Raw genomic sequence first — 14871 nt, 5'->3', positions numbered from 1 at the left:
TTTGTTTTGAGCAGTTCTTGATTTGTAATTTGCTATCAGCAGGGAACTACGTCGCAAACAGTTTTACTTTCTGTTTTGGGCAGCGAGCGTTACATATTTTTTATGTAATATTCTGTTCATGAATTATTATTATTATTAAATATTGTTGCCAATAGGAAGCTTGACGCTCAAAAACCATTTTTTGATAGTTATCATCTGTACTGTTTGAACTTTCAATTTGTAACTTGATCAATAATTTATTATTAGAAATATCATACATTCTTAGGTCTCGAGGTAAACTTTGAAGGAACCGAATTTCTTCGATTATTCTTCGTCATTTAACCACCACGGAATTTACAATCAACGATTTTTATATACTACATACAAAAAAAAATTCGTAAAACGCATTGAATATGCATTATTCATGACTCGTTAGAATCAAAATTAAGAACAGCAGCAAATGTTCCCTGTAAATTGTATATTTTTTTTTGTGCAATATAAATGCAACATATTCAGTTTAGGCCCCTTGTTTATATTTTATATTTGTTTTCTTATTTTATACAGGATATATATATAATTTGTATTTCATGTAAACTTTATTATTCTTTCAATTGTGTCATTTTGTTAGCACATATTTATTATTATTATTATTATTTTAATTATTATTTTTAAAAAGCTTTGCTTTTGTTGTTGTTCCTAAATACATGAAAAAATATATTAAATAGTTATAAACTGAAAGATTATATATGTATATTATTGATAACAGAAATTGATTATAATCACATTGTGTAATGTTGTAAGGCTTTATTATTGTTTTACATGTTTCATGATATTTGTGTATATTCTACAATATTCTATATATGAAAAAAAAAACATTGAATGAAAAAGATACATAATCAATTAAAACGAATGTCTTTACTTTTCCACCAATTACAAATTAAATGTACATTGTAAATAATAGTGAGCGTCAATCGCGTATTGAGTTTATATAGAAATAGAAGCTTCGTATTGCTTAATATGATTTGACTAATATTGTAATTCGTGGCATATCCTGTTGCTAACATAGTTTTGAAAAATAAGAACTGAGGAGTTTCTGAACAAAAATAAGAACAATGAAGCACGTAAATTACATAAAGTTTATTGAGCAAAAAATTATTTGGTCAAAATTGAGGTTATGTATTAAACACGTATACATAGACAGTGCTGAAATATGGACAGGAACAAGCACTGAGTGTTAAAGTTTAGTTCTTCCTGAAGTTTTAATTAATCAGTTGAAAATGAAGACGTTTATATTCGTCGTGCTTCTAATTAGCTCTGCATGTGCCTGGGACTCTGAGCAGTTGGAAGTATTTGATGTTGTTGAAGAAGTTAAAGAAAATTTCTATGAAATGCTAAACATCACAAAAGTAAGTACAATTGCTTCCCTCAAGTTACATTTAATGAAAGTAAATTTATTTTAGGATGCAGAAACTTCCAAAATACGATCTGCCTTTAGAAGACTATCTGTTCTTTGGCATCCCGATAAAAATTTAAATGAGGATACATCAGAGAAGTTTAGAAATTTGGTATCAGTTTATGAGGTATTAAAGGATCTAAAGAAAAGGGCATATTATGATGAAGTTTTGGTGAATGGTTTACCTAACTGGAAATCTGCTATGTACTATTACAGGCGGGTGAGAAAGATGGGTATTATTGAAGGCTACCTAATTGTTTTATTTTTGTGTACAATAATTCAATACATATGTGCATGGGCTTCATATTTTGAAAAGAAATACACACAAGAGCAGTTGTTGAAAAAGAAGAAAACTAAGAAAAATCAAACACCTCAGCTAGATCCCAGTGAGGAAATCCTAAAGCCCTCAATGTTGAACACTTTACCAATTCAAATCCCAAAAGTCATGTACAAGATGATCATATCACTGCCGGAGTTAGTTATTTTATTGAAAACTGTGATGGCTGAGAAAATGGCAAAGGAAGACATTGTTGAGAGTGAAGATGAACATGTGCAAGAGTCTAAACCAAAGAGAAAGAAGCAAGGTTTCATTATTCCCGAGGGACCCAATTTTGAAATAAAAAAAACTCGTGCGTCGGTTAACAAGGAGAGTGCGACGGCTACGCCTGTTTCAGGTGGATTTTGGAGTGACGATGATTTAGCGGAACTTATTCAACTTGTGAAAAAGTATCCTGGTGGCACGCCAAAGAGGTGGGAAGTGATTGCAGAGAGTATTAACAGGACTGTGGCGGAAGTTACCTTTATGGCAAATCGGATGAAAACTAATGGATATCGATTGCCGAATACCGCGGAGGAAGCCGAAATAGAGGAGAAGGTGAAGCAAAAAACTAAAGGTGGCAAGTTGGGAGGTGCCGTCGACGAAGCTGTTTGGTCGCAGCACGAACAGAAGATGCTCGAAGATGCCTTGGCCAAGTACCCGAAAAGGGTCACCGATCGTTGGGATAGGGTCGCTGAAATGGTTCCCACGAAAACAAAAGAAGAATGCATCCTGCGGTTTAAGTTTCTCGTGGAGTCCATTAAAAAGCAGAAAGAACAATAAGATAATGTGATATTCGCGCTCAAATATTCAAACATCTTTTACAAATGATAAGATTTACTACCATTTTTAATGACAGCGAATTTGTGAACACACATGGTATTTGTATTTAAATAAATTATATTAAACCACGTCGACATTTACAACGGATGTCTTCTAGCAAATACAAAATATATATGTATAAAATATATTATATTTATTATTTATCTTATACAAAGGATTACATGATTACAAGTTTTGGACACGACGACTTGCATAATGCTATTATTCGTAAATTAGCACACCACAATAAATTAAGTATATAATAATCGGTACTAAAGTAATCAAACGAAACGCGTGTCCAAAAATAATGATTATGGGTAATAAATTATTATTTTATAGTGTTACTGAGGGAGTGTACCTAATCAAATGGTAAGAGAGCCACCAAGAAAGAACCGGCTGAGCGGCGGCTACAAAAAGCAAAAAGTATAATCGCCTTTTATTGCCTGACGACGGTACGTTATCTCCGTAATACGCTTCTTGCTGCGAGATTTCTGGCAAAACTTGAGCTCTCAATGAGCGCACTAGGAAGAAGGCAAGTGCTAAACTGAAGTAGCCAAGCATGCAAAAATAGGCGGTCGATCCTCCAACTATACTCAATAGTATGCTAACTATTAATCCCACAAATTTATATCCACTATACGCTAAAAGATCTAATGTACGCAAACTTGTCTGGATGTTGGAAATATACAAGGTTGCATTATATACTCCCAATTCAATAAGGCACCATGCTAAGGCTGAAGAAGACTGTATCCCTATTTGCTCAGGGCTGAACCTCTGCTGCATACCTAACACTAGACCAGCCACCAAAACGTAAGTGACGTAAGCCATTGTCGGTATATAAAGATCAGGAGCGTTAATCTCGAACCTGGGCTGAACGGGGCCGTCCTGTTCGTACTTCACGGACCAATCGGCATGCGTGAATGGAAAGAACAGAAGTCCCAATTTCGTCAATACGTATTTTGTATCCACGGCAAAGTAGTATTTCAAACGGTTCACAGGTACAAACCGTTCAATCTCTTTCTTCACCATTGTTGTACCTGTATTAGCCAGCTACAATATATAATTGGATCAATCACAAAAATATTGTAAATTAAATTGCAACTCACTTGTTGTGTGTATTGCATGGCCATGTTCTGAACCATTGGTTGAGCAAATACTCCAATGCCAGGAACATTTGCATACTGATTTGTGTCAAAATTATTGTATGGTACATTGTTTGGTTGAGTATAACTTTGATTAAACTCTAAAAACAGAATTATCATCATATATACAAGAAACATTTATAAACTGTAAAAAAAATCACCTTGTGCTGGTTGATGTTGGGGGTTAAATGCAGGCTGTGGTTGTGCTGCATCTTGTCCATTTGGAAAAGGTTGCGGCTGAGTATATGGATTGTATCCCATAGCATTCACATCGCTAACCCTTTTGATTTTGCGACCAAAAGCTAAGTAATTAAATTAAAACATCTGACAGGTAAAGGTTATGTTTTAAATGTAACTTACGCTGCTTAGGGCCAGAATTAGCATTGAAATTCATTGTTATAATTAATTTCTAATGTATCAAATTCTATAAGTGCTTCTTTATTTTCAATATTTTATCCCCCAAACTTCTTTCAGAAAGTAAGACACGTCACTCATGCTACATATATTTTCAACCCAACTGTCACTATCACTAGTATATGAACTACTGAAGAGAACAAAATGTTGATACTTATTTTTATTTTAAATAAAATTATGAAGAAATAACTACAAATATTCTATAAATATTTTGATAATATGAAATTATTAATAGTAGTTCGTTACAATAATCTTTGCAAAATTCACAGGTGACATCTGGTGTGTCTGGAGTTGCATATATTCTAAATGAGAACATTTCATTAAGTTTCTTAGGTTAACTTTTCATAGCTTTGTTTCGATTTTCAAATATGTGGAAAACTTTAGGAAAAGCTGTCGCTCCTATATTGAGAGAATCGTTAATTTTAACTCCAGAAAATGTTCTACAACAGCAGCTGAGGGTAAAGTAAACAAATTACAAAGCAATAATTTAAGGTTAATTGTTATATATTTTTTAGACGACATATATATTGAAACGAAGAAATTCTCCGTTTCTAAACAAGAATGGGTCTCTGCCAAAACGGCTAAAAGCAAAGCATTATATATATGATTTGGTTGAAGATACAAATGTTAATCGAGAGCCTGACATGAATGTTATTCTAACAACTTATGTTGCTGGTCTAGGAGACGTTGGTGACAAAGTTGCAGTAAGGCCAAATTATGCCTACAATAAGTTATTAATGACTGGTCAGGCAGTTTATGCTAGTCCTGAAAATGTTGAAAAGTTCAAAGATTACCAAAGCAATATTGAGGAAAAAACTTACAGCTCAGCAACTTCACAAAGAGTAATTTTATAAGAATACAATATACTAACTAAATATTAAATTAATACTGTATATTTTAAGGCTGTTGATTGTCTGTCAAGAGTCACTCTATCAATTATCATGAATAAAGAGACTCCATGGGTTTTGAAACCTTGGCATGTGAAGGCAAGTTTCAGGAAATGTGGTTATTGGGTTCCTGAAGAAACAATAGTTTTACCTACAAACCCAATCACAGGTCCAAATTTGGAACTTGAGAATAAGGAATTCTTTGTTACTATTACAGTAAGTTTTAAACAATTAAATTATTACATTTTTTTAATAAACTTAATGTACCAGGTAAATAACATGGAGAAAGTAAATGTGAGGTGCAAAATTCATCATTGGACCACTGAGGTAGTTGACAGATTACCACATGAAAAAGATTTTTGGAAAAAGAAATTGGATCCTGTATTCTCTGAGGATGCTGCAATCTTAGCTGAATTAACCCCTAATAAAGGGTTAAATGCAGATCAGTAATCTATCTGGTTATTAGATGTTTTTTTAATTAAGAAATAAATATTGTAATTATTAAACTATGCATGTTTGGAGTGTTTATCTGAAACTGTGTATTTCTCATAAGTCTTAGTCGGATCGTAAGGCTCCCATCGACTCGCCGGGAATATGTGCTTGTTCCTCTCGTACCAACTCCGCATTAAAACCTTTCCAGCATGCGATTCCTCTTTTTCTATAGACGCGTCATTGACGAGCCGTATATCATCGTGTACATCAAATTGAAAAAGTGGTCCACTTTTACCTCTGGCCTATCATGAAAAAAAATTATTAAAAATGTAATTCAAATTTATAATATTTTACTGTCTTACTTTAGTAACGATGAAATCGTAAAAGGTGTAATGATGTGGCACTATTAAATCCTCTTTCACATACATCAGTTGATCTGCCATCACTGTTTTCAATTCAGAGAACTCTTTGCGCAAAAGCTCCAACACTTTTTGCAAAAACTGGTAAACAGAATTTCCCTTTTTCACTCTAACAGTTCTCCTGTGTCCACATCCATCCCAATAACTGAATGTAATATCAATTTCCTCTTCCTTCAATTTTTGTTGCTTCTCAGCCCATTCTTGCCTCAATTCCTCTCTCAACTTGTTTTCTTCTTCTTCCCTCTCTCTGTCTGGTAGAAAACTTGTATCCACATTAGGGTCTTTCTTAATTTTTTTCTTAATACTAAAATCATTGTCATCAGATTGCCTCTTCCAAGAATCTTGAAAATCTTCAGATTCTTCATTATCATCTCCATTTTCGTCTTCTTCAACACTAAAAGAGAGTGCCTGAATTTGCCGTCTTTGTTTAGTCTTTTCTGCTTGTTTAGCTTCTATTTCTCTCTGTCGCTCTCTCTCCTTCTCAGCTTGCTTCTGTGCTAATTTTTTCTCTCTTTCTTTAACTATATTCTCTTGCTTTGCTTTCATCTCATCCAATGTGACCAAACCAATTGTGGAACTCTTAAATATTACACATAAATATAAATTGAGAAATGTTAATAGTAAATAACTTACTTTGAGTTGTTGTTCGACTGCATCATAATGTGTAGCAAATTTATTTTCTATGTTATTTATCCTCAAGTCTTCTTCAATTTTCTTCTTCCTGATTTCAATATCCTGCAATTGTTGTTCACGTTTTTTCATGAGTTGCATGGCTCGGCCAGCTTCACTTGCAGCTCCTTTATAATGAGCCATTGTTTATATTTGTAATAATTATATTATAATTAATATAACGCAAATAAAAATCGTACTCAAAACAATAACACTTTGTATAGGTCTACAACTGACATAACCTGGAACCTAATGATCACTGACTGCAACTGCAACCATCCAACCATCTGTCACCAACCACCAACAATCAACAACTGTCAGTTGCTGTCAGTCACTTGATAAAACAGTGATAAAACCTTAGTTTAAGTTCCCATGGTTGGCCACCCTGGTTCCTGTTTTCTAATAACGATCATAACAATCTCATCTATTATTAACCAGCTATAACTATGTCTCAGCCTAGAGGAACGATACAGAAACAAATCCAGAATGATTGGGCAAATAGGGAGTACATCGAAATCATAACAGTGAGCATCAAGAAGATTACGGATTTTTTGAATTCCTTTGGTAAGTAAACACCATAGTAGGTGTGGTCTGAGTGACCAATGTTTTGTAATCGTCTGATAACAAAATTTTATTTCATTTATTTCGGCAGATCTATCTTGTCGGTCAAAATTGGCCACATTAAATGAAAAACTTACTACACTGGAGCGAAAGATAGATTACCTTGAAGCATGTGTAAGTTTCTGGTTTAGTACATTGTTAATATCCCATTATTTATGTACTTGTTGTTGCAGGTGACAAAAGGAGAGACCTATACTTAGATATTACTAGTCCCTTATTTATTTATATCAACTTTTTAATAAATTTATTATAAACTCCATTCTAATCTCATTCTACATTTGTAATAAAATTCTTGTACTTATTAAGTACTCACTTTTCAGAGGTAAATGTTGCAAATATAATTCAGGTATAAAAATAATTAAATTTTAACAAAATTGGTAATCATAAAATTGTGATTTACTCATTATCACTGCTGGATGGGTCGGATGGGTCTTCACTGTACTCATCCTCAGAACCATTATCAATAAATGGATCATCAACGTCATAATCGTCTTCAGAAGATTCATCTTTACGTGCAACTTTGGTTCGTGGTCTTTTCGTAGTTGTAATATTACTAGCATTAATTCCATCGTCATCCTCATCCGACGATTCGTCAACGTTTTGAAGCGGTCCTAATTGAAGGAGATAAATGTACATTAATAATCTGCAAAAGTCAAACATAAAATTACTTGCTTTTTGGTGGCCTAACCATTTTATTGGCATGAGCACCTTTCGGATGTTTAAAATCTTGTCTGTGCATAGCATTACGTCTATAGCAGTTTAAACCGTAACTGCACGACGGACGACTATCGAGTGGATCAGTATCATAGTCGCTATCTCCTGGATGGCTGAATTTCTTCTTGTGATCTGGATTCTTCCTTAAATTAATATGCTTAAAATAAATCACTGCACAAATGTCTCATTCACATACCTATAACAATTAGGATACCAGCATCTGTCTCGTTTTTGCGTTTTATTAGAATTGCAAATGTTTTCCTTTGTGTCATCATCACTGCTTGAATATTCTGTTTTCACTTTCACCATTAATTGATTATTACTTTGAGCTTCATTATCATCATCACTAGCAATTTCTCTTTTAATTTCTGTAATGACACTTGAACATTGTGCAACATTATTAATTTCCTCATTATGTGTACTCTCTCCATCTGACTCCTTATCAGTTTCAGCTTCATTAATATTGAATACATTCTTCTGTGTAACACAATTTTGATCTGTTTTATTGGCTGTAGAAATATCTTGCTCTTCATCTTTGATTCTTGATGTGGAAGGAACTACTTTAATAGCAGACTCTTCAGAAGTATTATTTTTAATTTCACCTGTTGATTCTTCCACCTTTACTTCAGGCTCCTCGCAAGTAGAATTTGCAGTTGTCTTATCAGACTCAATTTGTTTATCATCAGAATCTTCTAAAGAATCAGTGCATAATTCTACTTTAAACCAATACTGATCAGGGAAGAATCCAAATGTATCACCAGATTGCAAATTCTCAGGTGAATCAAATTTTAAAATAGTCATGGTACGTCCAACCACAGAGCAATAAAAACATGGGTTAATTGGATGTTTCTGCAATTAATAGCTGGATCATTTAATGTAATTAAATTTCAAGCAACTTACTGATGTGATAGTGACATTATCACTGGTAATTTCTAGTTCAATGTGATTCCTTGAAACTCTCTTGTCAGGACACTGTTATAATACACAAAGAGTATTAAAGAGGGTTATGAAATAATAATAATATTCACCTTTAGCAAAGCACCTCTTCCTAAAACATGCGTACCACGTCGAAAAGTACATAAAGGTGTTCCTGATGTACCTTCATCCAATAAGAAAACTTTTACCAGCATTATTGGTGATCACATTGGATAGAACAAGTAAAATAATTTCAAATTCTAAACATAACTTGTACCAATATTATAAAATTACACAGGGATGCCACCAATCGAAAATAAAGCATCAATCAATTATTGTTGTTGATAGAATGGTAATGTAAATAATTGGATATAGTAAAGTATAAATCAGAATACAGTTATGAATGATAACCAGGTAGAAAACGGTGAGATGGAGTACAACAGCACGTTTCGAGCCAAAATCGACAAATCCAAAGACAGATATCCATTCTGCATAGTATGGACACCCATTCCTCTGCTGACATGGTTATTCCCATTCATAGGTCATATGGGAATTGCTCTCTCGTCTGGCGTGATACGAGATTTTGATGGACCATACCATGTGTCTGAAGACAACTTTGGGTTTGGAAGACCAGCAAAATACTGGATGCTTGATCCATCAAGAAGCAGGGGAGGTGTATCCGGCTGGGATGCTGCTGTCACAGAAGCATCAGATATATACAAACTGAGGCCGCACAATATATTCTGTGATAATTGCCATTCTCATGTTGCAATGGCTATGAACATGATGCAATACAGTAACAAGACAAACTGGAATATGTTTTGGTTAGCAGCAATGATGCTATCATTCAGCAAATATGTAAATTTCTGGGGTTTCATAAAGACTTGGCTACCATTTGCCATAATATCAACAACTGCAATAATATTATATCTTTATGTATAAATAAATTTTGAGTATATTCTTTTTGTTATATAGTGATTTCACTCAAAAAGCACTGCAGTGAGGATACTCCCGGCTGCTCCAGGTGCAACTTGACCATCTGCCCATGCACAATGCTGCATATAGTTCTGCAGTTACTTATATGCAAACCAGTGAGGAACATGAGGAACTTTTTTACATCAATAACAGCTGACACAGCCTGACAATCCTCATTGTTTGTGTCATTTTGATTGTGCATTTCAGATAATGTAGGAATATGACCCACTAGAAATTAGAGAAATGTAAGGCAAATAAAATAATAAAAGTTCAAAAGTAACTCACCTGCAAAAGATTCCACACTTAAATTAGGAAAATTTGCAGATAGTGAAACCATTGGTGTTTTAACTTTTAAAATAAGCTTTCCACTTTCTGTTGCTGACACAATTAAATTTGTGCTGATGTTCTTCATCCTCTCAACAATATTCTTGATAGTTTTTAAATTTGGTAATTGTATGGAGACCTAAATTAAAATAAATGTTAATGTTAACTGAATGCATTCCTAGTTATAATAAATATACATGAAAATCATTATAAGATGGCTCTGAATAATCACCCCATTCATCACTTGTTATTACATCCACTGGAATGTCATGAACACATTGCCTGCTCAAGATATTTTCAGATTTCTACAATATTTAAATTAATTTAGGAAAGGAATATTTAACAAACAAAACCTACTTGTTCAATATCCACAGTTAAACAAGGAGTTTGCTTGTTGGTCAACTTCAGTTTCAATGATTTTCCATTATATTTTAAAGTCATCAAAGATTTGGCCAACATTGCTGTAAATTAGTTTCATAAATAAACCAAATATAAATGTAATGTAGTTTAATAATACCAGTTCCAAAGGATATGTAGATTTCATTGAATTCCTCACTCTCACCATTAAAAGTGAAATCTTTGAAGTAATAGCTCATGGGCAATTCACACCATACAAAAGGTTTCTTTGGACCAGCATCATCAGTGGATATAATAAAATAGACTTTTCTTGCTGTTAATCTCATTACACATTCTTTGGACAATTTTGAAAGACTATTTGAAATATCTGTAAATTTTCAATGATGCATTAAAAGTAAATGTTAACAATACAATTATATTTACTCATAAATTCCTTCATGGCATAATCATCTATCATTACTCCTCTGAATTTCATCTTGTTAGCTACAGAAGATTAATACTAGTTAACCTAAACTGTAAATCTTGTAAATATTATTGTCGATTCTTTGCAATTTGAATTTATCTTATTCAACAGACTGCATGAACAAATGCAGTATTCCCAACATTATCCCATACATTTAACGTTATCGACCTTCAATTTTATTTTATCCAATTTGCTTACATTATTTAAGAAATTTGTAAAAGTGCGAGCTAAGTTGCATACACATTATTAGTGTTGATGGAAGAAGAAGCCTTCCTAAGATACCAACTGCTGAGTAACGTTTTGATTGTAATTCGGTTGGTAACTATGGCTTGAATAATGTTGATTTGTTTGGTTAAGTTAATTGTTGTTGGTTTTTATTTCAATTGTAATGAATATTAATAGATAATTAAAGGTGTTAGATTAATGATTAAAGGTGATGGCATCTTCTCAAGATGCTTGGTATCTGTCGCTGCTCGGTCTAGCTGAGCATTTTCGCACATCGAGCCCGCCAGCAATAAAATTTTGTATACAATGTTTACAAGCTGTGTTCACATTCAAACCCCCGCAGAGGGTCGAGGCCAGAACCCATTTGCAGTTAGGAAATATCCTCTTAACACACACGAAAAACACAGATCTGGCCCGAACGCATTTGGAGCAGGCAGTAAGCATTAAAAGTACTTCCCGTAGCAAACCTCTCACCTTTCTTCTCTACCTTGCAGTGGATGTTATCACAGATGATCAACGCTTTTGACGATGTGAAATTCGAAGCTGCCAGTGTATTGGCTGAAATGTATGAGCAACAGAAGCAGTTGAACTTATCCAAACCCATTCTAAGGAAAGCTATTGAATTGTCTCAACATAATGTATATTGGCACTGTCGGCTCATTTTCCAATTGGCAGTAAGTTTTAAAATAATTTAATAAATAATTTTAGTACTAACTAATTTAATTGATTTGTAGCAAATTCATGCCACTGAAAAGGATTACCAATTAGCAAGCAGCTTGCTGAGTGTTGGAGTGGACTATGCACACATCTCCAATGCATACTATACAAGAGTTCTCTTTTTATTGAGCAAAGGAATGGTTAGTAGATGTACTTATTATTTTTCAAATTGATGTAATATATATTTTACTATTTCAGCTACTTTTAATTGATAAAAGGGTACCTGATGTTCAGCCTGTATTAAGTCAAGCTGGTTTACTAATTGAGCAGTGGGGTGGTGGAATGTACCAAAAGGAATATTTGAAAGTGTATTTCTTAGTTTTACAAGTTAGTTTTTATCCACTAATTATCTCATCACATAGTTATTAATAATTATTTTCAGGTTTGCCATTATCTGATGGCAGGACAAGTGAAAAGTGTGAAACCATGCTTGAAGCAACTGCAGCAAAGTATACAGACCATAATGGCAACAGATGAACGTTAGTATTTTATCTAAAGAACTGTTATTACATAATATTTTTGATAAATTTTAATTTTTTGTGTTCTTGTTTTAGCAACTGGTCAGGCACCTGGAGATATGTTTCTTTGGTTACCAAAGGAACATCTGTATGTCTTGGTATACCTGGTTACTGTGATGCACAGTATGCAAGCTGGCTACATGGACAAGGCGCAGAAGTATACAGATAAAGCTTTAATGCAAATAGAGAAATTAAAAAGTGAGTAATTAAAAAAATAAAAATTCTGTGATTAGAGATCATATGAGTATTGCTTTTTCAGTTGTAGATAACAAATCGATATTGTCAGTATTCCAATTGATGTTACTGGAGAACATAATAATGTGCCGTTTAGTTATGGGAAACAAGACACAGGCGCTGCAAGAGATCTCTTCGGCTACCGCCATATGCAAACAAAGTCAAAGATTGTTGAAGACTCACGGACCTCAGCTGCATACGCTCTTAGGATTGTATTCGATGAGCATGAACTGCATGGAAGCGGCCGAAGCCCAATTCACTGCTTGTCTAATGGTATATTTTTTGTTTGTTTTACCTTACTTAAACAGATCAAGTATTAATAATTTGATTGGTTGAACTATCGATGTTTTAGGCTTCAAGTGAAAAAGAGCTGTGTACGTTTGCGAACTTAAATTTAGCGATAGTTTATTTACGTGGGAAGAGGGAGGTGGAATTCAACGCGATTTTGGAGCGCATCAATCCGGAGACTCTGCAAACGCATTCACATAGCCTGAGAGCCGCTGCATATTATGTTCAGGGATTGCAAGCTTTCTTCCAGGGCCGTTACAATGAAGCCAAGTATGTCTTTGTTTTTGCGAGGAATCGTATGGAATCGGTAATAATCGGATTATGTTTCAGGCGATACCTGCGGGAAACTTTGAAAATGGCTAACGCGGAGGACCTAAATAGATTAACCTCGTGCTCCCTGGTATTATTGGGTCATATATTTTTATCACTTGGCAATAGCAGAGAGAGCATGAACATGGTTACACCGGCGATGCAATTGGCTAGTAAAATACCAGATGTGCATGTGCAATTGTGGGCATCCGCAATACTGAAAGGTGAGGCGCTTCAGGAACGCTCGAACTATTTCTTAACCTTTTACACGTGTTTTCAGATTTATACCGATTATGCGGAGATCCGTCCCGAGAATCTGACGCCTTTCAGAGGCACTTGAATTTCTCCCAGATGCTCCTGAACGACCACTTCCAAGCATCTCAAATGACTGAACATAATTTAATTCATTGGACGAACGGCCCTTTGCCGGACTCTCAACCTAGCGTGGCTAGTACTTCGACGGATATGATGTAATATTCAAAATCATTTATTTGCTCGTTTATGTAACGGCCCTTTTGCCAGACGCCCAACCCAGCATAGAACTCTGATGGTTATAATGTAATAAATTGCAGCTAAATCATCCTTTGCTACTCCCCCCGACCCCCTTCTCCCTCATACGGCTGGCGGCCATTTGTCCCAAGAAGAAGAATGTAATAAATCAAAATTATTTATTTGCTCGTTTATGTACATAATATATATTTTCTTAAAGAATGTTGATTATTTAAAATAAGAAAACGAAAACAAATATATGATGAATAAATGATTTTGTACGGAAATGAAAAAGGGTAAAAAATACATAAACGCATCGGACACTCGGTAACTTTTGGAAAGTAATTTATTTATCACACGTACGTAAAGTGAACTTATTTTTTATTATGTATCTGTTTAATTGCATTTCATTTGGAAGGAGAAAGAACTAAGTTATCGTTGAAAATAATAATATGAATAAATAAGACAGATCAATAAAACAAACAATTGTTATTTCGAAATAAAAACGATATTAATTTTGCAAGTATTACATAATTATATTTTTCTTTGTGTAATTAATAAATATTAAAAATATATTAATATATATATATATATTCTTAGTTTTTTGTAGTATTCCTTAATTTGTTTTGTAACCTAATTGCACCCAACATCATATATATATATATATACGAGTCAAAGGTTTGAATTTGAACAATGATTTACACGGCACGGCAGATTGTTTTTTTTTTCTTCTTTCCAATATATATATATATATTTATCGGACATTTCAATTGGAGGGTTGGTTTTCTTCATCATCATCATCGTTAACAGATCCTAAGAATTATACAAACTCCATCAACATTTAATCGTAGAAACATAAAAATGATATACACTATTTCTATATATATATATCTTAAAAATAAACCTGAATGGCGTATATAGAATATATTTTTTTTTCTTCTTCTCTTTTAAATTATAAGTACATTATAGAATTTAATCAACTAAACAAAATATATATATATGAGAAACAATCGTACGAATTAATAAAAACGAAACTTATCTCTTGATAAATGGCAAATAATAAAGCAAGTCGTCGTAAAACCACCTGCTGCGATCACATATTCGTTTCATAAACATCTCAATTTCCTCCTCGCATCTCAACTCTCTTCTGTTTACTCACTCAAAATATACTACATACATCATTTCGTCT

The 14871-nt window shown here is 33.7% G+C and overlaps 9 protein-coding genes across 11 annotated transcripts; 5 read left to right on the top strand and 4 right to left on the bottom strand.

Moving 5' to 3' along the window:
* Positions 1-1084: 1084 nt before the first annotated feature.
* On the top strand, positions 1085-2660 carry LOC108568637 (uncharacterized protein F54F2.9). Its single transcript, XM_017929841.1, has 2 exons — positions 1085-1385; positions 1440-2660. The coding sequence occupies exons 1-2, from the start codon at positions 1257-1259 to the stop codon at positions 2529-2531; spliced, it is 1221 nt and encodes a 406-aa protein (XP_017785330.1). The 5' UTR covers positions 1085-1256; the 3' UTR covers positions 2532-2660.
* On the bottom strand, positions 2612-4248 carry LOC108568638 (protein YIF1B). Its single transcript, XM_017929842.1, has 4 exons — positions 4073-4248; positions 3874-4014; positions 3677-3813; positions 2612-3620 (listed from the first exon to the last, which is right to left on the bottom strand). The coding sequence occupies exons 1-4, from the start codon at positions 4104-4106 to the stop codon at positions 2904-2906; spliced, it is 1029 nt and encodes a 342-aa protein (XP_017785331.1). The 5' UTR covers positions 4107-4248; the 3' UTR covers positions 2612-2903.
* Positions 4249-4404: 156 nt separating this feature from the next.
* On the top strand, positions 4405-5485 carry LOC108568599 (39S ribosomal protein L9, mitochondrial). The gene is made up of 4 exons (XM_017929785.1): positions 4405-4584; positions 4642-4968; positions 5029-5229; positions 5284-5485. The coding sequence occupies exons 1-4, from the start codon at positions 4495-4497 to the stop codon at positions 5461-5463; spliced, it is 798 nt and encodes a 265-aa protein (XP_017785274.1). The 5' UTR covers positions 4405-4494; the 3' UTR covers positions 5464-5485.
* A 23-nt stretch (positions 5486-5508) lies between these two features.
* LOC108568597 (protein FAM50 homolog) lies at positions 5509-6812 on the bottom strand. The gene is made up of 3 exons (XM_017929783.1): positions 6498-6812; positions 5808-6443; positions 5509-5747 (listed from the first exon to the last, which is right to left on the bottom strand). Exons 1-3 carry the CDS (start codon positions 6675-6677, stop codon positions 5520-5522), a joined length of 1044 nt encoding a protein of 347 aa, XP_017785272.1. The 5' UTR covers positions 6678-6812; the 3' UTR covers positions 5509-5519.
* A 92-nt stretch (positions 6813-6904) lies between these two features.
* Positions 6905-7411, top strand: LOC108568601 (probable protein BRICK1-B). Its single transcript, XM_017929787.1, has 3 exons — positions 6905-7097; positions 7186-7268; positions 7328-7411. The coding sequence occupies exons 1-3, from the start codon at positions 6980-6982 to the stop codon at positions 7352-7354; spliced, it is 228 nt and encodes a 75-aa protein (XP_017785276.1). The 5' UTR covers positions 6905-6979; the 3' UTR covers positions 7355-7411.
* An 85-nt stretch (positions 7412-7496) lies between these two features.
* LOC108568596 (aprataxin and PNK-like factor) lies at positions 7497-9051 on the bottom strand. 3 transcript variants are annotated; one of them, XM_017929780.1, is made up of 6 exons: positions 8897-9051; positions 8769-8840; positions 8065-8717; positions 7827-8011; positions 7735-7765; positions 7497-7698 (listed from the first exon to the last, which is right to left on the bottom strand). In XM_017929780.1, exons 1-6 carry the CDS (start codon positions 8996-8998, stop codon positions 7551-7553), a joined length of 1191 nt encoding a protein of 396 aa, XP_017785269.1. In that variant the 5' UTR covers positions 8999-9051; the 3' UTR covers positions 7497-7550. The 3 variants fall into 3 exon arrangements, with proteins under 3 accessions (XP_017785269.1, XP_017785268.1, XP_017785271.1); XM_017929779.1 differs by having other exon boundaries at positions 7497-7765; XM_017929782.1 differs by lacking the exon at positions 7497-7698 and having other exon boundaries at positions 7719-7797; positions 7863-8011.
* A 40-nt stretch (positions 9052-9091) lies between these two features.
* LOC108568600 (transmembrane protein 222) lies at positions 9092-9745 on the top strand. Its single transcript, XM_017929786.1, has 2 exons — positions 9092-9135; positions 9198-9745. The coding sequence occupies exons 1-2, from the start codon at positions 9133-9135 to the stop codon at positions 9723-9725; spliced, it is 531 nt and encodes a 176-aa protein (XP_017785275.1). The 5' UTR covers positions 9092-9132; the 3' UTR covers positions 9726-9745.
* Positions 9734-11117, bottom strand: LOC108568598 (checkpoint protein HUS1). The gene is made up of 6 exons (XM_017929784.1): positions 10863-11117; positions 10600-10806; positions 10440-10543; positions 10280-10387; positions 10044-10221; positions 9734-9986 (listed from the first exon to the last, which is right to left on the bottom strand). Exons 1-6 carry the CDS (start codon positions 10912-10914, stop codon positions 9751-9753), a joined length of 885 nt encoding a protein of 294 aa, XP_017785273.1. The 5' UTR covers positions 10915-11117; the 3' UTR covers positions 9734-9750.
* A 101-nt stretch (positions 11118-11218) lies between these two features.
* Positions 11219-13906, top strand: LOC108568594 (MAU2 chromatid cohesion factor homolog). Its single transcript, XM_017929777.1, has 10 exons — positions 11219-11563; positions 11622-11801; positions 11862-11984; positions 12043-12171; positions 12227-12323; positions 12399-12560; positions 12622-12869; positions 12949-13154; positions 13215-13417; positions 13474-13906. The coding sequence occupies exons 1-10, from the start codon at positions 11339-11341 to the stop codon at positions 13665-13667; spliced, it is 1767 nt and encodes a 588-aa protein (XP_017785266.1). The 5' UTR covers positions 11219-11338; the 3' UTR covers positions 13668-13906.
* The last annotated feature ends 965 nt before the right edge of the window (positions 13907-14871 follow it).

This window comes from Nicrophorus vespilloides, unplaced genomic scaffold (assembly GCF_001412225.1).
Source record: "Nicrophorus vespilloides isolate i.1.1-1 unplaced genomic scaffold, Nicve_v1.0, whole genome shotgun sequence".
NCBI lineage: Eukaryota > Metazoa > Arthropoda > Insecta > Coleoptera > Silphidae > Nicrophorus > Nicrophorus vespilloides.
This window is presented reverse-complemented; position numbering and strand designations above follow the sequence as displayed.